The following is a 27,237-nucleotide window of genomic DNA, read 5'->3' on the forward strand; positions in this document are numbered from 1 at the left end:
AGACAAGCCTGAAAACAGCAGGTAAAGTACATGTTCCTATTATTAATGTGCATGTGAACGTTTCTCTGCTGGGTGTACCGTCAATCAGGATTCTTAATTGAAACTCCAGACTGTGCTGCTTTCACTTCCCCCAATCTTCATCTCACCTGCAACCGACTGCACGACAATCTGACCTGCTCTTCATTTTCTTAATTGTTGTTTCCCATTAAAACTCAGCAAGTGCTGGAAACAATTTTTTAACTGCATTGAATTTTGCAAACGGATATGGTATCTTTTTGAACCGTGTGCTCTGATGAGAATAGTTTATTTGTTGAAAATATATCATTAGTTCAGACATGGGGGAGGAGGGTAATGGGCAGTGCTGTCTGATGCACTGGAATTATGGAGTCTAGTCCCCTTGTCGGTGAGATGAAATTATGAACTTTATAGCCAGGAATGCAGACAAGCCCGGCTCTTTTGCATAGTGGTTAAGACTCTCTCTTGCAGTGGGTGTGGTTAGCATAATATATGAGGAGAGTAGGACATACACATAGACTTCATATATGGGAGCTTTCTTCTGGGGCAAAAATTTGCTGTGTGGTTAAAATGTTATGGGGAGCAAAGGGACAGAACATTTTTCTTCTTGTAGACAATCTCTCTGTTCTACATTCCCCAGTCCTTCATGTTTGTCTGCACAGCATTGTGCTCTACATTCCCCAGTCCTTCATGTTTGTCTGCACAGCATTGTGCTCTACATTCCCCAGTCCTTCATGTTTGTCTGCACAGCATTGTGCTCTACATTCCCCAGTCCTTCATGTTTGTCTGCACAGCATTGTGCTCTACATTCCCCAGTCCTTCATGTTTGTCTGCACAGCATTGTGCTCTACATTCCCCAGTCCTTCATGTTTGTCTGCACAGCATTGTGCTCTACATTCCCCAGTCCTTCATGTTTGTCTGCACAGCCCCTTGCTGTTCTTTTCATGCTACCCCCTCCCTCCGACATGGTTTCATAAAGCACTTTCCATAAACTCAGCAATGACTGGCTTCTTCGGCTATATCCCTACTCTTTCAAAAGGAACACCTCCATTATGTTTATAGTAAACATGTCTGAATTGCTTTTCTTTCATGTTAAACCCCCCCCCCCCCCCAAAAAAAAAACCTCACATCATCATTATCAAGCAGAGCCAAGGCAATAAGAATCTCTCAGCAAACATAGCGCTGCCTTAATGGACCCTGATAAACTCTGAGTACTGCAGCGCATCACAATGAAGACACACTTTGAAAACTGCCGTTACTTTCTCTCCAAGAGATGTTCCGTTCTCTCTTGAAGCCACTTTGTTGTTCTATTCATTGATTCTCACAAGCACCTCCACGCTTGTGTGTCCAATCCAGCAATGCTCAGGCATCATTGCTCCTGCTTTAATATCCCTGGGAAGACTATAAGGCAACATGACAGTATCTTCAGCCTGCTGCTCCAGCCTTTGTTTCTTCTTTTTGGTAAAGCACAAGCAACTGGTCGGAGTTCTTGATGTGGCACAGAAATAAATAAACAAACAAGACACCACAAACACAAAGTTAACAAGAACGACTACAAAAAAAAGGAAATCAAAACAGGAAAAATAAATGAATACAAAAAACGAAATGAAATAAAACACTTTGAAAGAATGTGGGACCAGGTATTTTTATTGCAAACAAAACCAAAAACCAAAAAGTAAAAAAACAACATAATAAAAAGAGAAGAGAGGGAAATGGTCCCGGGAGTGATCAGGCAGAGTGCGCCGCAAGCTAGGAGTTTAAAAAGCTCTTGCACTCTGCCTTAATGGCAGCACAGTTAATGGGAACGAAGGGCCGGCGCGCCGCCTGGCGAAGCCGCAGCAGGTCCCGGCACACGTGGCGTGCCAGCTTGGTGATGCGCGTGGCCTGCAGCAGGAAGGTTTGCCGTGTCTTCGTGGACGATCTGGGGCTGCCGCTGTTGCGAATGGGGATGGAGTACGCAGACTGGCGCTGCCCATGCCCTCGAGACCGCACCTCCTGACAGAGAGAGACGGAGAGAGGAGAGAGCAACCCACATACACACAGGTTAGACTCAGGAGAGAGAAAATTTAATTACAAACCCGGCCTTCACAGCTCAACGCCACTGCAAATCCTACAAAACACACAATGAAATTCCAGGAGGGTTGGTTATTGACTACTATTCTTTTGGGCTTTACCACAAGGCAGTCTGGGTGAATGCATACCATTTTAGCCCTAGCCACTAGAGCTGAATGCAACGACCTTGGCGATGTTTGAAAAAAAAAAAAAAAAAAAAAAAAAAAAAAAACGCAAAAACGTGTGACAGCCTTAAAGAAAACTACAGTTCTGCAGGTAGGAGTACAATGAATACCAGCTTTGTACATCAAGAGACTGAAGTGAAGTGTGGAGAGACGTCTTATAGATGAGCTGCAGTACTCTGAACCCCACCCTCTACCTTCACTTTTAAGCACTGGAGTTCAGTTTTAATTGGATGCATACATTATGTGGAAGTGAACAAGGGCAGCACAGAGCAGGGCACAGCAGCTGTTTTCATAAGCTCAAGGCAAGAGAAAACACAGCGGACAGGGAAGGTGTGGACGAAGGGTTGAGGCCAGTAGTGCAAGCTTGCAACGGCTAACTCAGATCTGTAATGCTTATGAAACGCTGATCTTATGCTCATTACATCAAAATTCACTTGTGAAAATTAAAAAAATTGGCAGGGCACCCAAATTGCGGTTTGAAAAACAGGGTTCCGGTTGTGTTTTTCTCCTCTTTGATTATACACAGAATACGAATTTTAGGGCACATGCATAATCTAATGAACAGGATTCTCAATCGCAGAGATCTGGCCTAGCTTATGAAAAGAATTTTAAATGAACAGGATTCTCAAATCGCACAGATCTGACCTAGCTTATGAAAAGCATTTTAAGACTTAAAAGCTTGTACCGTGGGTACTGGTCTGGGCATCGGCTTCTCTTCTCCCTCCCCTTCATCCTCATCCTCCTCTTCCTCCTCCTCCTCCTCCTCCTCTCTCCTCGGCTCGGCATCTTGAGACCCCCGTACTTCTTCCAGTACGCCCAACAGGACACACACAGGCGGCACTGCATGCTGGGGGGTCCCCATGAGTACCACTGCGGAGACTGCAGAGCTGGGGAGGGAACGGAAGAGAGCAATGCAGTTAGTTACACAGGCATTTCTACCAAAAACACAGCATGCAAAACACACACACACACACACAGAAAAAATGAGCACAAATGTAGAGATCTAAAGGGGGACTGTCTCACATGTGCTGTAAGAGAGCCTCTCCAAATTTCCAAGCCATTAGTAAGCTGAGCTCATTTGAGAAACAAAAAACTAGAACACAGAACAGCCCTCATGGGCTTGCATGCCCTCGTTCACAATGACCGCAGCTGAACCCCACACACAGGCCAGCAATTCAGACTAATAGGGGTCATTTCAATGAAAAGAAGGTTAAACAGAGAGCAGAACTGCTGTGAATTTCATCTGGACAGTAATGCTGAGGCTACCGATGGAACATGCCGACCGTGAGCACCAGCAGCACACAGTGTGGTCCTGAATTCACACCAAGAGGGCATTTCATACAAGCTGCTGCCACGTGGATTCGCACACAACAGCTTGAACGCCACACACACAGTACAACCAACACCATTTGTGCAACATGGTACCCTCATCTCATTTCACAATAAGGGTATTAAAACCATAAAGGTTTAAATATGTTCAACACATTGTAGATTTCAATGTTCAACATGTGATTAATTCTCTCCAGCTGGATGACTTAACCCTGAAGAAATAGCTGTTGGGTTTTGACTACCGTTCGCAGTTCTACACCCTTGCCATTGCAGAATAGTGTTAATAACCTCCAACACTATGCACAACAGGCATGGCTATGAGACTCCCACTGTATAGCAGTTTGATCAGCTCCTGGTTTCACAACGAGTTTAGACGACACACCTGAGCTTGTTACCTACACACTGTGAAATCAAGCTCATATTAAACCCTGGAATGGGTGCATCTGCTATGCAGAAGGAGTCTCATTTCCACCCTGCAAAGGCTGGAGCTTTGTGGCTCGGTCCAGATACTCACAGAAGCAGCTCTCACAGGCCCGACCCGGCCCGGAGTTCTGAGACTGGGTCCCCCCGGCGCTGGATGCACCGTTCATCGCCAGCGGCTTCCCATTGCTCACTGAGATCTGATTGGGGTTGGGCTTATTACTGAAAGTGAAAGAAACACAACATGATATATATACAAAACGAAAAGCTCCGAGACTTCACTAAAATAAAAAAAAACTATAAAAGCATGCTAGTAAAGCAATGCACAGGGCACGGTACTAATCAAGCGCTCCTGAGCAAAGTTAGTTTTCTTCTGAGACTAATAATGTAAACATCTGCAGGACTGACTAGTTCACTTGGGTTGAGAAGCAACATTAAAAAAAAGCACAGCCTAAGCAAATATGACAGTGTCAATAATGTGCAATAATAAAATAAAAAAAAACGCAAGAGCCCTGGAAACACAACACATACTTACTAGGTTGGGATGTAAACTTGTTTCAGCTTGCTCTCAGCCTCTGAAGCCTTAAGGCGTTTCTAATTTTAAAAAAAAAAAAAAAAAAAAAAAAATGAAATAAAATTAAAAAAATGATATTAAAAGAACATACTGGATCTCATTTCTAATTAATTTAAGAGAGAAAAGATCCTCGAGCAGGTTCAGAAGCATTTAAACTAGAAAGGAAGGGGGGAGAAAATCAACAAAAAAACAGAAGGGAGACCGCATCAAAACAAGAACAACAACTCAGGTAAGACAACCATTAAATGTATTTATCTAAATGCTAGAAGTATCAGAAACAAAATTCTAGAACTTGAAGCTAACTAGCAGGTAACTATGATGTGATAGGTGTTACAGAAACGTGGTTGTCTGAGAGTGATGGAGACGAATATAATATTTGTGGGTATACACTGTATAGGAAAGACAGGCAGGACAGAAGAGGAGGAGGGGTAGCGCTATACATAAGAAACAGTCTTGAAGCCCAGGTGTTAAACCTGGACAAGGAAAATAAAACCGAATCAATATGGGTCAGAATAACGGACAAAAATTCAAAAGGCATAATAATAGCAGCATGCTATAGACCGCCAGATTCAGATGGTGAGCACAATAATCTGTTATACAATGACATTAGAAATGCGTGTAGCAAAGGAGAAGCCATACTAATGGGGGATTTCAACTTCCCCCAAATAAAATAGGAAAACCCGGTGGGTAGCGCGAAGGATGAAATAGAAATGGTGGAAATGACAAATGACTGCTTCCTAACACAATTTGTCAAGGCACCCACTAGAGGGGAGATAGAATAACTAAAACAGAGGTCAGAGAACCACTGGCAAACTCAGACCACAACATGGTCTCGTTTGAAGTGTTTTTTAAATCCTCAAAAGTAATGACTAAAGCTAAGGTTTTCAATTTTAGAAAAGCAAACTATGAAGGTATGAAACAGAGACTAACAGAAGTAGATTGGAGTAAAATAGAGAAAACACCCACAGAAGAAGGATGGTTGTTCTTCAAAAATGTAGTACTAGAGGCGTAAAACAATTATATCCCTGAAAGTAGACAAATCTAAATGTAAAACTAAATTGCCAAAATGGTTTAATAGATCAATTAAAAAAAATATTCAGCAAAAAAAGGCACTTTACAGAGCGTTAAAAAAGGACCAAAAAGAAAGTACGCAGAAAGTTAGAAAGGCCAAGAGAGAAATAGAAATGAACATTGCTAAGGGAGCTAAAACCAATTCCAAAATGTTTTTCCAATACTACAACAGCAAGCGAACATTCAAAGAGGAGATTAAATGTTTAAGAGATACAAATGGCAAAATCGTAGATGAAGAAAAAAAAAAAATAGCAAATATATTAAATGATTACTTTTCACAAGTTTTTACAAAGGAAGATACTGACAACATGCCCCACATGTCATCCAGTTCCTATCCAGTTTTAAATAACTTTAGCATAACTGAGGCAGAAGTGTTAAAGGGACTAGGAGCTCTTAAAATAAACAAATCCCCTGGGCCGGATGAGATCCTCCCAGTAGTACTCAAAGAAATGAAAGAAGTAATTTACAAACCGCTAACCAAGATCATGCAGCAGTCTCTTGACATAGGGGTGGTACTGACAGACTGGAAAATTGCAAACGTAATACCGATCCACAAAAAGGGAAACAAAACAGAACCAGGTAACTACACACCAATAAGCCTGACTTCTATTATATGCAAACTTATGGAAACTATAATAAGATCCAAAATGGAAAATTACCTATATGGTAACAGGGTACTGGGAGACAGTCAACATGGTTTTAGGAAAGGGAGATCGTGTCTAACTAACTTGCTTGATTTTTTTGAGGATGCAACATCGATAATGGATAATTGCAAAGCATATGACATGGTTTATTTAGATTTCCAGAAAGCTTTTGACAAAGTCCCGCACAAAAGACTAATTCTCAAACTGAACGCAGTTGGGATTCAAGGAAACACATGTACATGGATTAGGGAGTGGTTAACATGTAGAAAACAAAAAATACTGATTAGAGGAAAAACCTCAAAATGGAGTGTGGTAACCAGTGGTGTACCACAGGGATCAGTATTAGGTCCTCTGCTATTCCTAATCTACATTAATGATTTAGATTCTGGTATAGTAAGCAAACTTGTTAAATTTGCAGACGACACAAAAGTAGGAGGGGTGGCAAACACTGTTGCAGCAGCAAAGGTCATTCAAAATGATCTAGACAAGATTCAGAACTGGGCAGACACATGGCAAATGACATTTAATAGAGAAAAGTGTAAGGTACTGCACGCAGGAAATAAAAATGTACATTATAAATATCATATGGGAGATACTGAAATTGGAGAAGGAATCTATGAAAAAGACCTAGGAGTTTTTGTTGAATCAGAAATGTCTTCATCTAGACAATGTGGGGAAGCTATAAAAAAGGCCAACAAGATGCTCGGATACATTGTGAAAAGTGTTGAATTTAAATCAAGGGAAGTAATGTTAAAACTGTACAATGCACTAGTAAGACCTCATCTTGAATATTGTGTGCAGTTCTGGTCACCTCGCTATAAAAAAGATATTGCTGCTCTAGAAAGAGTGCAAAGAAGAGCGACCAGAATTATTCTGGGCTTAAAAGGCATGTCATATGCAGACAGGCTAAAAGAATTGAATCTGTTCAGTCTTGAACAAAGAAGACTACATGGCAACCTAATTCAAGCATTCAAAATTCTAAAAGGTATTGACTGTGTCGACCCAAGGGACTTTTTCAGCCTGAAAAAAGAAACAAGGACCAGGGGTCACAAATGGAGTTTAGACAAAGGGGCATTCAGAACACAAAATAGGAGGCACTTTTTTACACAGAGAATTGTGAGGGTCTGGAATCAACTCCCCAGTAATGTTGTTGAAGCTGACACCCTGGGATCCTTCAAGAAGCTGCTTGATGAGATTTTGGGATCAATAAGCTACTAACAACCAAACGAGCAAGACGGGCCGAATGGCCTCCTCTCGTTTGTAAACTTTCTTATGTTCTTATGTTCTAATGCAATAAGAAAATCACCACTCAATACTCTAACTTAAAAATTATCCTCTCCAAATAACAGACACCCATCCACCACATGGAACTGGTGCCCACACAACGCCTTTTACATTTGCTAGATAAAGGAGTGCAGACTCATTTCTTGACATTGTGATTCAGAGTCTACACCACTTTTCTTTTTCGGAGAAGCAATCGACAAAGTATGTGATGCTACATTTCATACATTCAATACAGGCTTGACACTGGCTTCAGCAGCCAAAGTTTAGCACCCTCCCGCCAAATCTTCAACAAATAAAACTAATAAAAAACATACAACACAAAATCTTTTATTCCGATACAAGACTATAGTTCTGAGACGTTCGATGCAGGATGCACTTCTACTTAAGATACACTGATGTTTCGTTGGGGGCTCTGAAAGTTTAAAGTTTGAGTATTGAACCAGTGGAGTACAGACACCCATGAAGAACTCGACTGAATGGAGCTGCAGATCAGAGACCGGCTGTCACAGCGAGCAGCACTCCCAGTAAACACGGCTGACAAGCCAGACTGGAAGCACTCGGACTCTCTCTCCAACTCACCTGCTGCACGTACCGGTCGGTCGTCTTCCACATGTAGTAATATTCAATGATGCTAGTGAGGGACTTCCAAGGAAGCTGCAACAAGGAGACAAAATGTGCATTAAAATAAACGGGGAGAAAAGGAGGACAGAACGTACAGTGTCATTCACTTGAAATAAAACGAAATAAAACTGATTTTGTTACAAATTTTGCAGGTAGCCACATGGTGCTGCAGCCACTACATAACACAAACTAGCAAGAGATCAAGTCAGAACATTACGGGGTAAGGAACGGAACCCTGCTGCCATTGCGAGAAGAGCGGCACATCAGTGCCTGGAGCAGTTTGTTAGATGGGCTTTAAAATGAAGGCGGCCAACTTGTAGCTGGGGTAGCATTCTAGCCAAGTAATCAGTGTTCCATGCATTGCAGAATTAAACAATCTAACATAATTTAACTACAAGCACCAGCACCAACACAGGAGGGTAACTCGGAGAAATAATGACATGGGTTCAGAGTCTTATGTAAATGTTACACTGGTTTAGTGAGCTGAGATTATCCTGAACATCGTTTTTTCTGGAAGGGGGGAGGGGATGCTTCATTGCAAGCATGTACTACGTGATGAAGGGAAAACGTATTTGTCTCCACCACATTAAAACGCCGAGTTATTTTAAAAAGGATGCTTTTGATTCCAGGGCACTGCTGTAGTGGGTATGATGCTGTATTAAAGAGACTGTGCTTTTGATTCCAGGGCACTGCTGTAGTGGGTATGATGCTGTATTAGAGACTGTGCTTTTGATTCCAGGGCACTGCTGTAGTGGGTATGATACTGTATTAAAGAGACTGTGCTTTTGATTCCAGGGCACTGCTGTAGTGGGTATGATGCTGTATTAAAGAGACTGTGCTTTTGATTCCAGGGCACTGCTGTAGTGGGTATGATGCTGTATTAAAGAGACTGTGCTTTTGATTCCAGGGCACTGCTGTAGTGGGTATGATACTGTATTAAAGAGACTGTGCTTTTGATTCCAGGGCACTGCTGTAGTGGGTATGATACTGTATTAGAGACTGTGCTTTTGATTCCAGGGCACTGCTGTAGTGGGTATGATGCTGTATTAAAGAGACTGTGCTTTTGATTCCAGGGCACTGCTGTAGTGGGTATGATGCTGTATTAAAGAGACTGTGCTTTTGATTCCAGGGCACTGCTGTAGTGGGTATGATGCTGTATTAGAGACTGTGCTTTTGATTCCAGGGCACTGCTGTAGTGGGTATGATACTGTATTAAAGAGACTGTGCTTTTGATTCCAGGGCACTGCTGTAGTGGGTATGATACTGTATTAGAGACTGTGCTTTTGATTCCAGGGCACTGCTGTAGTGGGTATGATGCTGTATTAAAGAGACTGTGCTTTTGATTCCAGGGCACTGCTGTAGTGGGTATGATGCTGTATTAAAGAGACTGTGCTTTTGATTCCAGGGCACTGCTGTAGTGGGTATGATACTGTATTAAAGAGACTGTGCTTTTGATTGCAGGGCACTGCTGTAGTGGGTATGATACTGTATTAAAGAGACTGTGCTTTTGATTGCAGGGCACTGCTGTAGTGGGTATGATACTGTATTAAAGAGACTGTGCTTTTGATTGCAGGGCACTGGTGTAGTGGGTATGATGCTGTATTAGAGACTGTGCTTTTGTTTCCAGGGCACTGCTGTAGTGGGTATGATGCTGTATTAAAGAGACTGTGCTTTTGATTCCAGGGCACTGCTGTAGTGGGTATGATACAGTATTAAAGAGACTATCCTTTCAATTCCAGGGTATGATACACTGTACAGCTGATCTACAGCCCAGCCGGCCTGCACTCACAAAGTCTTGCCGAATGTCATTGAAGTCCTTGCCATACTTCTCCAGCGCCTCCTCGAAGAGGTTTGCCTCGGAGGCGGACCACTCCTCCATCTCGTCCCGGCACAGCACTGGCCCGCCCTGAGGCACCAGGATGCTAATCGCGGTCGTCAGGTCGTAGTTCAGCCGGTGCAGGGTGTCCATTGCGTGGAACTGGAGGGGAAGAAACACAGTCAATATTTTTCATTTATTAATTGCTATATTGATTTGCCCCCTGAATCCAAGTCACACCCCTAAAAAAAGAGACCCCAAATACTGAAGTCAGTCAAATGTGAAGACACTATCTCAAAGCTTGTTATCTGTATGATATGACCAAGTATTAAAACACAATGTAGCAGGGAAGGGCACATTTCATAGCGTACCTGTAAAGGAACGTGTCAGAATCATAGAGCACAGCTGTGTAGCAAACATATTGTGTTAGAGGTCAATCTCATTTAGCATGCAGTGTTAATATAACCCTGCACATCTGGAGCTAGTATCTCAAATTGTTGAGATACTGGCCTCAGAAACTTTGAAAAGTTACTGCCAGAAAACAGCATTATATTTTCTGTACGATACCCACGATCAGATCTGACCTAGATAACCCCACCCTAAAGGATGTGTACTGAATATGAAGCCAGTATCTCAAGGGTTTTGTCGTCATCACCCGGAAACCACAAAATCACATGACCACAATACAGCAGCCAATGCGTCAACGTCGAAGGGTCCCGGTAGATTTTGATGGGGCTGCTTTTGAGAAGAGCTGCTTAACAGCCGCTTAAGAGCCAGCTTTTTAAATATGCCGAGTTCTGCAACAGGGTGAGGATAGCTTCGTTAGAGTGAGCATTCAGGTTAACTTGGAGGTAAAGGAGAAAAGTATTGGAGAAGGTTTATCAATAGCAGGCTCCCTTACCATCGTCATGTCTCTGAACTAGGGGGTAAAGGAGAAGTATTGAGAAGGTTTATTAATAGCAGGCTCTCTTACCAGCGTGATGTCTCTGAACTAGGGGGTAAAGGAGAAGTATTGAGAAGGTTTATTAATAGCAGGCTCTCTTACCAGCGTGATGTCTCTGAACTAGGGGGTAAAGGAGAAGTATTGAGAAGGTTTATTAATAGCAGGCTCTCTTACCAGTGTGATGTCTCTGGATGCTGCGGCAGCGCTCATGTGTAAACTGGGCTGCCTCACAGAGCTGCTGCAGTCAAGGGCTCGGGCGAACGTCCCCACCGCTCTGAACAGGACAGAGAACAGAGGTCAGCACAGCGCACTGAATAGGGCAGAAGAGTCAGCATAGTGCACTGAACAGGACAGAAGAGTCAGCACAGCACGCTGAACAGGACAGAAGAGTCAGCACAGCACGCTGAACAGGACAGAAGAGTCAGCACAGCAGCACTGAACAGGACAGAAGAGTCAGCACAGCGCACTGAACAGGACAGAAGAGTCAGCACAGCACGCTGAACAGGACAGAAGAGTCAGCACAGCGCACTGAACAGGACAGAGAACACAGGTCAGCACAGCGCACTGAACAGGACAGAAGAGTCAGCACAGCACGCTGAACAGGACAGAAGAGTCAGCACAGCGCACTGAACAGGACAGAGAACACAGGTCAGCACAGCGCACTGAACAGGACAGAAGAGTCAGCACAGCACGCTGAACAGGACAGAAGAGTCAGCACAGCGCACTGAACAGGACAGAGAACACAGGTCAGCACAGCGCACTGAACAGGACAGAAGAGTCAGCACAGCACGCTGAACAGGACAGAAGAGTCAGCACAGCGCACTGAACAGGACAGAAGAGTCAGCACAGCAGCGCTGAACAGGACAGAAGAGTCAGCACAGCGCGCTGAACAGGACAGAAGAGTCAGCACAGCGCAGTGAACAGGACAGAAGAGTCAGCACAGCGCGCTGAACAGGACAGAAGAGTCAGCACAGCGCAGTGAACAAGGCAGAAGAGTCAGCACAGGACAATGAACAGGACAGAAGAGTCAGCACAGCGCACTGAACAGGACAGAAGAGTCAGCACAGCGCGCTGAACAGGACAGAAGAGTCAGCACAGCGCGCTGAACAGGACAGAAGAGACAGCACAACAGCGCTGAACAGGACAGAAGAGACAGCACAACAGCGCTGAACAGGACAGAAGAGTCAGCACAGCGCGCTGAACAGGACAGAAGAGTCAGCACAGCGCACTGAACAGGACAGAAGAGTCAGCACAACGCGCTGAACAGGGCAGAAGAGGATCCACGATCCAAGTCTGTAGAACCTAGTAAAGTATGAGGAGTAGCCCACACTTTGACAGAGGCACCCTGGAAATAAGGCCATGAAGTTGCCATGCCCCTGGAGGAATGGGCTAGCGAGCTTTCTGGAGGGGGCAAGTTGGCCAGCTTATAGGCAGACAAGACTGTCTGCTATCCATCTGGACAACCTCAAGTGAGACAGGACTTGACCATGGGACTTTGTCCATGGACTGCCTCCAACTTTTCATCCTGTCAACTTAGGATGCCAGGGCCCGCACTGGGCAGAGCGGAAGGAGCTGGAGCTCCCTGTCAGACTGGAAAGGAGGAAGAAGGTAGCCTCCATTTCCAGACTGGTTGACATGGAATGTCGAGATTGTCTTTGGCACAAGGCAGGATTGATGTGGAGTGTAACCTTCGGTTTTCATTCTGGAGAATGCCTGCATCTCGCTCACCTGCTTTGCAGAGGTGACAGCAAGCAAACAGTCACTTCAGCGATAAATATTCCAGCTCAGCTGAATTCACCAGCTCAAAATGGATTAAGCACCACGTTTAACCTCCAGCGAGTAACAATGATTTCACTGTGTAACAAATTTGTTTTTGTTTTGTTCCTGGGTAGTAAGTGTTATTTCCTAATTGCTTATGCCTCAAAAGTATAGAAAATGGTTATTATTCCCCACAAACTTTGCTTTTAAATACAGTATAATCGTAAATCTCGAAAAACTACTCACTTCTAAATCTTTTGTAGTCATTTTTGTATTACTTTAGTATAAATACATGTTAATTTGGATTCATATGTTGTTTTTTTCTGACTTTATGTGAACGAAAAGACACACATTTGCCCGTTTTCCCATCGGAAATAGGGATATTTTGAAATATCACTGTCCTGGTCACAAAAGCAAAGTTTGTGGGGAATAATAGCCATTTTCTATACTTTTGAGGCATAAGCAATTAGGAAATAACACTTACTGTCCAGGAACAAAGATTGTGTTACGTAGTGTTTTCATAGGCCGCCGAAGCTGCTGAACCCCATTCAAAAATTGCTCCGGCCTGCCTGCCTGTTCAGCTTTGACACACAAAGTAGGTTCTTATTAACCAGGCACAGCTCATCCAGCTGTTGTGGTGAGGGCCTGTGACTGTCAGAGAGGGACCTCAGCAAATAGGACAGGTAGACTACCAGCATAATAAAGTTGCCCAGAAGTGCGGCGAACACACTGGCTGAATAGACATGCTTGAGGATCACCTCCGAGTTGCGGCACTGTTTGTTGGTGCAAATAGCGTCTTTGGACGGCAGCGATGCATTAGGTGACTGTACCAGCTTGGCAATTTATGCCTCTACCGGTGTAAATTGGACCAGGCCCAGCTTCTCCACACCGTGCACCCTATACAGGGTGTCCATAGAGCGGGAAACAGCAGATGATGTAGCCGGGTGACCCCTGGAGCTCAAAAACAAACTCCGGGTGCACTGGGCGACGGGGGGGACACGGGAGAGGTGGCAGGCTCGTCATCAAAAATGGACTGCCTTGTCTCATCTGTTGAAGGCCAGGGCACTTGCAAGACTGCAGTGGCCCTCTTGATCAGTGGTAGAAGCTCTGCCAACAGGAACAGCTTAATGTGCTGTCTGACTTCATGTCCTTCTACAGGAAAGCTGGCTCCTGTTTGCTCACCTCCTCAGATGTCATCCTGCTGCCAATCTGTGCTCGTAGCCCCCTACGACCCCAGGGGGCAGGCAGAGCCGAACGTTCATGCAATGACTGTGGCTCCGTTCCTTGATGGGAAACTGCTGCACAGAGCTTCTCCATCTCCATGAGAAGGAGAGGCAGAGGAGAATGAGGAAGACTGTGAAGAACGCTTCCTGCGTGGGCTACTTTTCCGGGTGCGTCGTCTCCCTTGGCACAGAGCCATGGGGGAGGACGCAGCCACCTCTCTAGTAGATGGTGATGGGGAAGAGTGCTGTGCAGGAGTGAGGGATGCAGAGCACGCTGTAGAGCTCTGGGAGAGACGTTTCTCCAGTGTGCACAAAATGTGCACGAGACTTGCAGAAGTCTTTATGCAAGTAGCAATGTAGTGTACAGTAACACTGTACCTGTGCTGCCTCAGTCTGCTTAAAGACAGGAATGGGCTGGGGATGCAAGCCCTGAACTGGGATGGTACCAGGACAGTTCGGTGACTTTAGTACCGGGTCAGTAAGGTACAGTACCGGTGCAGTAACCTCAGTCCCGGTTATGGTACCGGGAACGGATGGGGTCAGTGACCTCGGTATCGGTACGGGTCTTAATTGTTATTTCACTCCATGAATCCAGAGCCCCACACTGTGTCACTGGCAGTAACAAAACAACGCCAGTGCAGTGACTGCAGTCCACAGAAGATTTTGTAAATGTTATTTTGTCTCCCTGCTGGCAAAAAGATTATTTTTCCTGTTTGATCAAGACTACTAATTGTCCTCTGCAAAACCAAAGTTTTTTAAAATTTTTTTGCACCCACCCTACAAATTTGTATTAGTAATTAACACTGCATTAATAATTAGTTATGCAGTATTTAGACAGCTGACAATGTTCTTAACAGCAGCAATCGAGCGAGATGAATAAAGGCACCAGTAATGACAGAGCATGAGAGATTCTAGTGTCTTCCAAGTGAGGCTACTTACAGCAGCTGAGAGAAGACACACAGACAGACAGACAGACAGACACAGCGGTGGAGGGCTTAGCATATTGTGCATTAGAACTGCTACGATTAACTTGAAAATCAATTCTTCCATCGATTCCATTCCTCATTATATTACAGTATTCCTGCCAAAGACAAGCAGTGGGGGGTGCTCTTCTTTTCCTGCCAGTTAACTCGCACCTGATTTGCTGGTCGCATCCTTCCAATGAATCAGTTTTGAAAATGCTTTGTAGGTAAGCCCCTCTGTGTGTTCGATGTAAACAAAAACAAAAAAAATCACGCTGCCTTGAATCCAGAGCAGGACGCCAGGCTTGTATTCCTGGTAAACAGTCTGTTTTCATAAATTCGTGTCTAGTTTATATAGATTTCATTCCAAAGTAGTGTAAACTGTTTTGAATAAACATTTAGTAACACCCCTGTAGTACGTTAAACCTGCTTTAGGCTTGTTGTGAATGCTGTGGGGTTTTTTTTTTTCTCCTGACGGTACCAAGGCATAATTAACCCTTGCATTCAATTGTTCTGCACAAGCTTTTACTTAACAGCAATGATATTAAAACAATCACGTCTGAGGGAGAGGAATGGAGCGAAAATGTATGTGGGCGGTACAGTCATCGATATTTATTGGAATGATTATATTTTGTGTGCCCAATTAATCTATCGCTATTTTGAGCCCTATTGTGCATATTGGCAGCACCTTGCAATTTTAAATCTCTCCTCGCTACCTACATTATTGGGAATACAGAGACAGACCTGGCCCAGTCATTTTCTGTGACACTGTCTCCATGGCTACAGATTGCGTGCAGAGGGAGAGTCAGACACTGCCTGGCTGAACAGCACATACAGGCTGCGTGCAGAGGGACAGACAGACACTGCCTGGCTGAACAGCACATACAGGCTGCGTGCAGAGGGACAGACAGACACTGCCTGGCTGAACAGCACATACAGGCTGCGTGCAGAGGGACAGACAGACACTGCCTGGCTGAACAGCACATACAGGCTGCGTGCAGAGGGACAGACAGACACTGCCTGGCTGAACAGCACATACAGGCTGCGTGCAGAGGGACAGACAGACACTGCCTGGCTGAACAGCACATACAGGCAGAGGGACAGACAGACACTGCCTGGCTGAACAGCACATACAGGCTGCGTGCAGAGGGACAGACAGACACTGCCTGGCTGAACAGCACATACAGGCTGCGTGCAGAGGGACAGACAGACACTGCCTGGCTGAACAGCACATACAGGCTGCGTGCAGAGGGACAGACAGACACTGCCTGGCTGAACAGCACATACAGGGCGTGCAGAGGGACAGACAGACACTGCCTGGCTGAACAGCACATACAGGCTGCGTGCAGAGGGACAGACAGACACTGCCTGGCTGAACAGCACATACAGGCTGCGTGCAGAGGGACAGACAGACACTGCCTGGCTGAACAGCACATACAGGCTGCGTGCAGAGGGACAGACAGACACTGCCTGGCTGAACAGCACATACAGGTTGCGTGCAGAGGGACAGACAGACACTGCCTGGCTGAACAGCACATACAGGTTGGGTTCAGAGGGAGATACAGACAGTTAAAATTGAACAGGTTTACTTCACGGCTGGTGCAGGACACCACGCTGATTTGCTCAGATTTCAAGTGGAACAAATCAGTAAATAAAATCAAACGTCTGATGATGTTTTTATGTATTTATTTATTTTTAAAGCCAGTGCTGTTGCCCACAAGTTTCTAATGACATGGAGACAACAAGATACAGCATCAGAAAATATACGAGGAACACATCGATGACTATCTCATCAGGTAAACTGCTAATAGAAATGTGAGATGAAACCACTGTACCAAGCCCCCCTGATCATCTCCACATGAGAGAGAGAGGGGGGGTTCCACAGTTTAGTTAAGTTTTTTAACCCTTTGTGGTCCTATGTCGGACCCTGTCCGATATCATCAAAAAGACGTAAAGCACAGGTCTCTAGTCGTTTTCGCTGCAGAAAAAGCAGAGAAAACCTTTCCATGGTCGAGTGAGACCGATAGGAGCCAAATGAAGATGAATCCGAATCCAGTGCTCAAAGACTATTACGGACATTTGCAAAGCTTTTTGAGATGTTATAGTAATAAAATAATGACTTTGATCACATTATTGAGGAGTTTAGTGATAAAACGAATGAGCAGGAGAGGATTTATCAGTATGCACGTCTATAAAGAGGTATGTGAAAAACAGCCAACAATTGGTGGGGCTTGGCTGGAGATACAGTACTGAGTGTCCTTTTGTGATTAAACCTGTTTTACTCTGAAAAAAAAAAAATGTAAACAGTGCACGTAAAATAAACAGCATGTGTGAAAATAAATTGGACCTGACGAGCCTGACAAGTGTTGAATAAATGGACCGCTAAGGGTTAAATTAGCCTCTTCATATTATACAGTCCTGTTCCCGATACCCAGGTGAGTCGCTCTGCTGTACAGTCCTGTTCCCGATACCCAGGGGAGTCGCTCTGCTGTACAGTCCTGTTCCCGATACCCAGGGGAGTCGCTCTGCTGTACAGTCCTGTTCCCGATACCCAGGTGAGTCGCTCTGCTGTACAGTCCTGTTCCCGATACCCAGGGGAGTCGCTCTGCTGTACAGTCCTGTTCCCGATACCCAGGGGAGTCGCTCTGCTGTACAGTCCTGTTCCCGATACCCAGGTGAGTCGCTCTGCTGTACAGTCCTGTTCCCGATACCCAGGGGAGTCGCTCTGCTGTACAGTCCTGTTCCCGATACCCAGGGGAGTCGCTCTGCTGTACAGTCCTGTTCCCGATACCCAGGTGAGTCGCTCTGCTGTACAGTCCTGATCCCGATACCCAGGTGAGTCGCTCTGCTGTACAGTCCTGTTCCCGATACCCAGGTGAGTCGCTCTGCTGTACAGTCCTGTTCCCGATACCCAGGGGAGTCGCTCTGCTGTACAGTCCTGTTCCCGATACCCAGGGGAGTCGCTCTGCTGTACAGTCCTGTTCCCGATACCCAGGTGAGTCGCTCTGCTGTACAGTCCTGTTCCCGATACCCAGGTGAGTCGCTCTGCTGTACAGTCCTGTTCCCGATACCCAGGTGAGTCGCTCTGCTGTACAGTCCTGTTCCCGATACCCAGGTGAGTCGCTCTGCTGTACAGTCCTGTTCCCGATACCCAGGTGAGTCGCTCTGCTGTACAGTCCTGTTCCTGATACCCAGGTGAGTCGCTCTGCTGTACAGTCCTGATCCCGATACCCAGGGGAGTCGCTCTGCTGTACAGTCCTGTTCCCGATACCCAGGGGAGTCGCTCTGCTGTACAGTCCTGTTCCCGATACCCAGGGGAGTCGCTCTGCTGTACAGTCCTGTTCCCGATACCCAGGGGAGTCGCTCTGCTGTACAGTCCTGTTCCCGATACCCAGGTGAGTCGCTATGCTGTACAGTCCTGTTCCTGATACCCAGGTGATCATATTTCCTGCTAGGAGTACTGCATACACACACTGTATATGTCATTGGAAAGCTCCTACTCTGTACTTTTAAACAAGCCAGGTAGGTGTCTGAGTAATATGTGCATACTCACAGGGCTGAGTGTAAAGATTTAAATAAATATTTGCATGAGTACAATATAATGGGTCATTTTTGTAAAACTGTATTATCTGGCTGAAGAGTCAGGGACATAACCCCAATTTATAACATTGTTCCTATGGGAAAATGTGCTTTGACTTGCAACGCGACTTTCAGGAACCAATTGTATTGTAAGTGCGAGGACTGCCTGTACTGCTATTTCTTCTCCAGAACTATTAAAACACTACTAAACAGTGCTGAATTTGAATGATGGAAATACAACAACTCACACTGCATAGCAGTTTGATCCATTGCTGGTTTTACTAGGAGTTTAATAAGACACACCTGTGCTTGTTACCTATACACTGGGGTGAATTAAGTTCATAGTAAAACCTGGAATGGGTGAAACTGCTGTGCAGTAGGAGACGTGTTTCCATCCCCAATGATAAATGTTTCCTCTAGAAGTCCTATTCAGTGAATCCTATGTTTCAGTGCACCTGTTTGCAGCTATGTCATAACATCTTTTCCTCTTTGAGTTTACCTGTTTGTTCTATCAGAAAGGATTTAAACATTTTATAAACAGCCATACGAGCTCTGGGTGTAACACTGACCCCAGTTTCCGAGCTTCATGCTTGTGTGATTTTGAAAGTGATACTTCCATTACCAGGTGAGGAGTGTTTAAGGGAGGCACAGTGATACTTGCATGACCAGGTGGGGAGTGTTTAAGGGAAGCACAGAGATACCTGCATACACCAGGTCGCTGCTTAATGCCTCAACCTTGGCTAGTCTGAAGAGATTCCTTCCCATTTACTCTTCAACAGTAAAGATTAACATTTCAGATCACAGGCAGCTTGCACAGAGCCCATATCTTGCTATTGAAAACACTGTGTGGGAGGGGCATGGTTCAAAGACAGAATTACACTTCAGCAAACACTGTAATCATTATCATTTTAACTTTGAAATGTAAATTGCAGGATGAAAGGAAAGTCCAATTACAGATAAAAGCTCTAAAAGCACATACATCCATGTATAAAATTATATATTTTATGTATGTATTTATTTAGTATATTATTTAATAACATATACTGGGTGTGTACTTTGGGTGTGCAGGGACAGTATATATTTCCATTGAAGTCTGTACCCATGCCTCCAGTGGATCAGTTACAGCGGTAAATACAGGGTGACAGTGTGATCTCAGATGGGTCTCTTTCAAAACCACACATCCAGTCTAATGTGTCCCCAGTGTTTAAACCCTACTGTGTCACCTGGTAGGCTAGTCTGTGCATTTATAGCAGTGTAAAAAATGTTACGGTTATGGTTCTAAACATTTCACTCAGCAAAATGTAGATGACAAAAGCAGCAACACAACTACGCATTCACAGCACAGGGCAGCATTACAGGTGCACTTTTTAATTAGGTCCAGCTGTAGTCAAACCCCACATAATAAAATCCTGCTACACCGATGAGCAAAAGGTGAACAAAGGGGGGCATAAACGGTTAGGGTTCAGGCACAAACTGCAATTCTAAACACGTCTCAAATTCTGCAAACCCATAACAAGAGTCTTACAGGTGTGTTTGTGTGATTGAAGTTTCCAGTGAAAATGTCCATTTCCAGTCTGCCCAGGTTGTTTCTGCAGTTCCGAGAGGGATGCCTGCCCGGACTGTACATTTATAACCCTTACCTTCAGTGAGGATCAGAGACCTCACTGACTGACTCCATAAAACAGAATATAAAATAATACAACACGGAAAAAAACAAGCAGAAAAAAAAAATCTTTGAAACCTGTGATGCATTTTTTTTTTTTTTTTTTTGTAAAACAGTTATTTTGAGAAACCCTAAACACTGCTGGAGATAAAAAGAAGTCTGCACTTAAATAACACTGTGTAACAAACCGGCTTTGTGTTCCTGGGTAGTAAGGGTTATTTCCCAATTGCTTATGCCTAAATACAGTATAATCGGAAATCTCGAAAAACTACTCACTTCTAAATCTTTTGTAGTCATCTTTGTATTACTTTAGTATAAATACATGTTAATTTGGATTCATATGTTGTTTTTTTCTGACTTTATGTGAACGAAAAGACACACATTTGCCCGTTTTCCCATTGGAAATAGTGATATTTTGAAATATCACTGTCCTGGTCACAAAAGCAAAGTTTGTGGGGAATAATAGCCATTTTCTATACTTTTGAGGCATAAGCAATTAGGAAATAACACTTACTACCCAGGAACAAAAATTGTGTTACATAGTGTAATCAAACAGCAGCAGAGGTGAAATTGGAAGCCTCACCGAGCAACAACGAGAAACTGGTCTATCTGCCTGTCCGTCAGCGGGCAGTCTGGGTCCCAGGTCTTCACTTCCAGTTTCGAGAGGTCGCGGTCATCAGGTTCACCTGCAGAATAAAGAAAGAGAACAGAAATAAATACAGGCTGGAAGTCAATCTCCACAAATCGCAAAGGAAAACTGTTCCAAAGATTTCCCTTAAGACAGGAGTCAGTCCTGGGAGCTCCTGAATGGTGCAGCCAGTGAAGATGCTCCGTGTGGAGTGCAGGATGCACCCTATAGTCTGGACGTCGCCGGTTCGAGTCCAGGCTATTCCACTACCGTCCGATGACGGGAGCTCCCAGGGGGCGGCGCACAATTGGCCGAGTGCCACCCGGGAGGGGAGGGCTAGGTTGGCCAGGGTGTCCTCAGCTCACCATACACCAGCGACCCCTGTAGATTGGCCTGGTGCCTGTGGGCTTGCCTGTAAGCTGCCCAGAGCTGTGTTGTCCTACGACAGTGTGTGTTCGTCTTCACTGCTCCCGAGGGTAGGGGTGGCAGCGGTGGGCTGAGCCAAAATACAATTGGGCATTTCAAATTGGGAGAAAAACGGGGTAAAAATGTATTGGCGACTATAAATTAAAAAAATAAATAAAAAATACCGTCATTCCCTCTGGATTCACACCCTGAACTCCGTCGCCCTACCATGCACACAGACCGGAGCGTGAATCTCATACTGTCATTCCCTCTGGATTCACTCCCCGAACACAGTCGCCCTGCCATGCACACAGACATCCAGTGTCTCAGGGTTTGTCCCCAAGGAGGTCTTTCCTGTTGGAACAGCCTGGCCGGCAGCGTCTGTGCCGACACACAGACTCAGGCTCACATCTGGGTTACAATGAGGCTGCAACACGAAAGCAGATATGCAAAGTGCAGCGGATTTTAAAGGACTGGTGACATAACGTGTGCAGCAGTCTATCACTTCATATCCAAGTCCAGTTGGCATGTTAGATTTGTCCATCACAAGTAAAGAGTCTTGCAAACTATGGGAGCCAAGAGATGCTGCATGTCAAGGAGGTGTGTCAGTCACACACATTAACACTCAAAGTGAACCCCCTCCCCTCAGAGGTTCGACCTGATTACAAACTGCAGTCTTGATTCAGAACGCCACTGTAACACCTTCTGTATGTCTACTGCCTTAAGCATTCACTCGAAGAAGGAAAAAAGCAATTTAACAAAAAAAATATATAATCATCATCATGGCATGTGTGGAAGGATGCAAGGAAAATGGAAATCCAGTTTGAACTGGCTTGTATCACTTGGGGCACCTTTTGAAAAACGTATTTAATTAAAATTAAAGAAAAAATACATGAAAATGTCACCATTTGTCTTTCCCTAGATTAAATTCAAACGAGTTAAATTATGTCAGTAATACTGCCTGCATCCCCGCGACTATCGATACAGAATAAGATCCACTTGGATCACGAGTAGATCACTACCCACAGTACAGCTACATGTCATACTGCACGTTTTGATCATGAGTAAATCACTACCTACAGTACATCCACATGTCATACTGCACATGTGACATTATGTACTTTTTTACATGATATATATTATCGCAATAGTATCACTTATTTTGTGTCCAAGTGTGGCGTTAAATCATTAACACTAACTATACAGAACACAATAAATACAATAAATAAACAAATCAATCAGAAATATTTACAATAAATCCACAACTATAATAAGAAATGAAGTGAAATATCTAAAGTATATAATAAAGATGGCAATGTGACCCTGTACCCCCACACCTGGAGGTGCAGGTTGAATATCAAGCAGTTAATTAGCTGCCAGTGTCCGTTTATTAAGCCACTGCATTAATATGAATGTGCCCACCATCCTCTTTCACAGTGTAAATGTGCTGCCAAAACTGATCTACTCTGAAGTCTACCCTCCCGAGGGGATGGGTCTATGCAGGGTCAAGTTCTTTATATGGGAATCAATATGAAGAGCGCATCGAGGTCAGCAATGAACTGATGCAAAACAAAAACCTAAAAGTTTAAAATTAAAAGAAACCACACAGGATGCCTGTCCTAGACCTGGATTACATGTAAATAATTCTTTATTAAGCATGTCCACAGCGGCGCCATAACTGTTATAATAGCATGGACAGGACATGTGTAATTTAGCCCTCAGTTACTGAGATTTACAGAACAGGGCAGGACTGAGTTATGGGTTTAAAAGTAAAGGGGTTGTATCAAATAGATTTGTTAGGAGATGTCTTGATTGGGAAAGTCACAAATAACATCAGGTTGTAAATTATCTGAACAATTCAAATCTATGAACAGCCCCAGGTCTCAGTTATTGTAATAGATGTATGTATGTTTGTATATAGAAATGGGATGCCTAAGGGCATTCAGGGTTAACAGTGGTTGACAGATGATGAGGTAGCCATATTAGTCCAGACATGATAGACAAAGGAGATGTGATACATTTTATTGGACTAACTAAATAATTATTCACAAGCATTCAAGGCCTCAAAGGTCTCAGGTGAAAGTAGGAAAGAGAGACTGATGTTTACATTCAAAGGCTGCATCAGAACCAAGTTGTCTTGTCTTGTGTGTTTTTGAAATTGCCCTTTAAAACAAGAACCATCATGCAGAGAATGGTTAGGCATGTTAAAATGGTTGCCAATAGGAGTGCTGGTAATGTTGTTGCTGAGGGTGTGTCTGTATAGATTCATCCCTGTCTGAAGATGTTGTTTGGTTTCTCCTATGCAAGTACCATCAGAGCATTTGCTACATTTAATCATGCAGATAACATTTTTGGATCTGCAGGTAAATGATCCTTTTATCTCCAGTTTCCCTTGCGCTGTGAGGATGGTATTGTGCATAGAGCTACGGGGACAGGTTTTGCATCTCTTGCTACTGCAGGGTTTAGTTCCATTGTGTGCTTTGTTTAGGTCAGTTGGTAGTTTGCTCCGGATGATAAGCTGGGTCAGGCTAGGTAGTTATCTGTAGGATAGGAGAATGGGGTGTAATTGTCAGATGATTTTGCAGAGGTCGTAGGGTTGGATTGTACATAACAAACGAAGGGTACTCTATTAGACTCAGGGTTTACTTTGTATTCCAACAAGTTTTCTCTTGGTATTCTGATGGCACATTCCATTTCTCTGTCAATCTGTTTTGGAGAATATCCTTGTTGGACGAAAGCATCACGAAGACTGCAAAAGATGTCTGTTTCTGTCAGTAGGTTCAGAGCAGTTTCGGGGGTAATGAATCGACTGTAAATGACAGATTTATGTGTGCGATGTGGATGAAAACTACAGATGTGTTGGTATTATTGGCTTTCGGTGGGTTTTCTGAAGATGGATGAAGTAATATTGCCGTTTTTGATGGTTATTGTTGTGTCTAAGAATTGAATCATTTCTTTTGAATAATTCATTGTCAGTTTAATGGTGGGATGGTAATTATTGAGAGCGCGGTGGAATTGGTGTAATGAGGCTTCACTTTCTGTCCAGTTAATAAAGTTGTCATCTATGTATCTTAGTATTAACAGTGAAATAGATGCATGGCTAGACAAACTGCTGCGGTTTTTACTTATGTAAATGGAATTGCTTTAAATTATTTTAATCTATACCGAGTCAATCTGCCGCAATGCTGTTTCTGGTGAATGTGTGCATTAGTTCTGTCATGTGGTCTAGAGTGAATGTGCAAGACGTCTAGGCTATCTCCAGGGATACAGTGACCTAGCATTCCTCCAGCGGAGGGGCTCAACCAATCCAGCACCAGCACGCACTCCCCTCTGTCTGATCCAGCACCAGCACGGCACTCCCCTCTATCTGACCCAGCACCAGCACTACACTCCCCTCTATCTGATCCAGCATGAGTAGGGCACTCCCCTCTCTGACCCTGCACCAGCACGCACTCCCCTCTATCTGACCCAGCACCAGCACGGCACTCCCCTCTATCTGATCCAGCACCAGCACGGCACACCCCTCTATCTGACCCAGCACCAGCACGGCACTCCCCTCTATCTGCCCCAGCACCAGCAAGGCACTCCCCTCTATCTGCCCCAGCACCAGCACGGCACCCCCCTCTATCTGATCCAGCATGAGTAGGGCACTCCCCTCTCTGATCCAGCACCAGCACTGCACTCCCCTCCCCTCTATCTAAAGAAAACAGCTTGTTCAGCAATAGAGCAGCACTGAGATCCACTCTTAACCCATTAATGATCTTTCGGGCCTGTGGTACAGTACACTATTTCAGGAGCTGTTGTGTTCACTATTGATACTTGAGCTGCACATCATAGCTCTCAGGTTTCCTGTTTTCTGGAAGGATCCTTCCGAGGAAATATTTCTTCCAACCCTATCCATGAGAAGTATATTGGAGGAAAAAAGTTCACTGCAAATTAAACTCATGATACAACCACAAAAGCAATTACATTATCAGCTGCAGCCCACAAACTGCTGACCTGTACTGTTCAAAATCTTTTTTTATTAGGATACAGACAATGAATAACCATAAAACAATAACAAAAACCTGACTCACTCTCTGTGCTTCACCGGCCTGGAGATATTGTACAATATAGCCACCTGAGACTGGAGATATTGTACAATACAGCCGCCCGAGACTGGAGATACTGTACAATACAGCCTGAGACTGGAGATACTGTACAATACAGCCGCCCGAGACTGGAGATACTGTGCAATACAGCCGCCCGAGACTGGAGATACTGTGCAATACAGCCGCCCGAGACTGGAGATACTGTGCAATACAGCCGCCCGAGACTGGAGATACTGTGCAATACAGCCGCCCGAGACTGGAGATACTGTGCAATACAGCCGCCCGAGACTGGAGATACTGTGCAATACAGCCGCCCGAGACTGGAGATACTGTGCAATACAGCCGCCCGAGACTGGAGATACTGTGCAATACAGCCGCCCGAGACTGGAGATACTGTGCAATACAGCCTGCGACTGGAGATACTGTACAATACAGCCGCCCGAGACTGGAGATACTGTACAATACAGCCGCCCGACTGGAGATACTGTACAATACAGCCGCCTGCGACTGGAGATACTGTGCAATACAGCCGCCCGAGACTGGAGATACTGTGCAATACAGCCGCCCGAGACTGGAGATACTGTGCAATACAGCCGCCCGAGACTGGAGATACTGTGCAATACACCAGACTGGAGATACTGTACAATACAGCCGCCCGAGACTGGAGATACTGTGCAATACAGCCGCCCGAGACTGGAGATACTGATACAGCCGCCCGAGACTGGAGATACTGTGCAATACAGCCGCCCGAGACTGGAGATACTGTACAATACAGCCTGCGACTGGAGATACTGTACAATACAGCCTGAGACTGGAGATACTGTGCAATACAGCCGCCCGAGACTGGAGATACTGTGCAATACAGCCGCCCGAGACTGGAGATACTGTGCAATACAGCCGCCCGAGACTGGAGATACTGTGCAATACAGCCGCCCGAGACTGGAGATACTGTGCAATACAGCCGCCCGAGACTGGAGATACTGTACAATACAGCCTGCGACTGGAGATACTGTACAATACAGCCTGCGACTGGAGATACTGTACAATACAGCCGCCTGAGACTGGAGATATTGTACAAGGCAGTGTTGTCCAGTGCTTGTAACCAGAAGGTCACCAATTCAAATCCCACCTCTGCCACTGACTGACTCACTGTGTGACCCTGAGCAAGTCACTTCACCTCCTTGTGCTCCATCCTGCGGATGAGATGTTAAATCTTAAGCCCGACTTAAAAGTAAATTCCACTGCAAGTGCACCGGAGCAGAATCATCCCTGGTGTAGCAACAACCGTGTTGCGACTGAGGCACAGCAGAGAAGAAAAATAACCCTAGCTTCACGCATTCTCGAAGCAAAAATGTAATGAAGAAAAAAAAAACACTTTACATATCAAGAAATGCACACACTGCTGTCTCTATATAAAGAGAACAAGGAAATTCTTCACTCTAAGCTTAACACAACAGTACCATTGAGTCAGAAGGCGGCAGCATTCCTTTGGTTCATATACTGAAGGTCACAATGCATTTCATCTAGAAGACAATGGAGATTGTGTCTTGGTAAATCAATAGCGCTGACAGAGCTCAAGATCAAACATATCCAGTGGATTCAGTCTGTCCCGTATGATTCTTTCGATGCATGCACAGTGTTACCGTAAATTAGGGTTTTTAAACCTTTTTTAAAGCTGTACCTTTTCTGTCAGGAGGTTCCAATTAAAGTACCCTTTACAATTTCCGCTCACTGAATGGTACCACAGTTGCAATAAAAGGCAGAATAATCAGATTAACACATTGCTTTTTTCTCCCATTTATTTAACGTACAGTATAATTTTATAGTGGGACTGAAATTTCTGGAAACCAAAAACAGTAGGCTTCATTCTTAAAACTTAATTACATGTCTTTGGATGCAAAGAATTAAAAGGTAGTATTTAGGAATCTTTGGAAAGACTCATTCACTTTCTATTGGGAAAAGTCATTACAAATA

General features: G+C 44.5%; 1 protein-coding gene across 2 annotated transcripts in view; it reads right to left on the bottom strand.

The window, feature by feature from the left end:
* Positions 1 to 1,646: 1,646 nt before the first annotated feature.
* LOC121316668 (metastasis-associated protein MTA3-like) overlaps positions 1,647 to 27,237 on the bottom strand; it is a 72,595-nt gene continuing 47,004 nt past the window's right edge. The window contains exons 7-15 of one of the 2 annotated variants that reach the window (XM_041251714.1): positions 20,723 to 20,825; positions 11,129 to 11,228; positions 9,985 to 10,173; positions 8,154 to 8,228; positions 4,537 to 4,595; positions 4,096 to 4,223; positions 3,022 to 3,139; positions 2,938 to 2,977; positions 1,647 to 2,010 (exon numbers count right to left, since the gene is read on the bottom strand). In XM_041251714.1, the coding sequence (XP_041107648.1) occupies positions 1,765 to 2,010; positions 2,938 to 2,977; positions 3,022 to 3,139; positions 4,096 to 4,223; positions 4,537 to 4,595; positions 8,154 to 8,228; positions 9,985 to 10,173; positions 11,129 to 11,228; positions 20,723 to 20,825 (1,058 nt within the window). In that variant the 3' untranslated portion in view covers positions 1,647 to 1,764. Of the gene's footprint in view, positions 2,011 to 2,937; positions 3,140 to 4,095; positions 4,224 to 4,536; positions 4,596 to 8,153; positions 8,229 to 9,984; positions 10,174 to 11,128; positions 11,229 to 20,722; positions 20,826 to 27,237 lie in introns of both variants that reach the window. The other variant, XM_041251713.1, reaches the window with a different exon arrangement.

The sequence above is a fragment of the Polyodon spathula genome, chromosome 6 (assembly GCF_017654505.1).
Source record: "Polyodon spathula isolate WHYD16114869_AA chromosome 6, ASM1765450v1, whole genome shotgun sequence".
Classification (NCBI taxonomy): Eukaryota; Metazoa; Chordata; class Actinopteri; order Acipenseriformes; family Polyodontidae; genus Polyodon; species Polyodon spathula.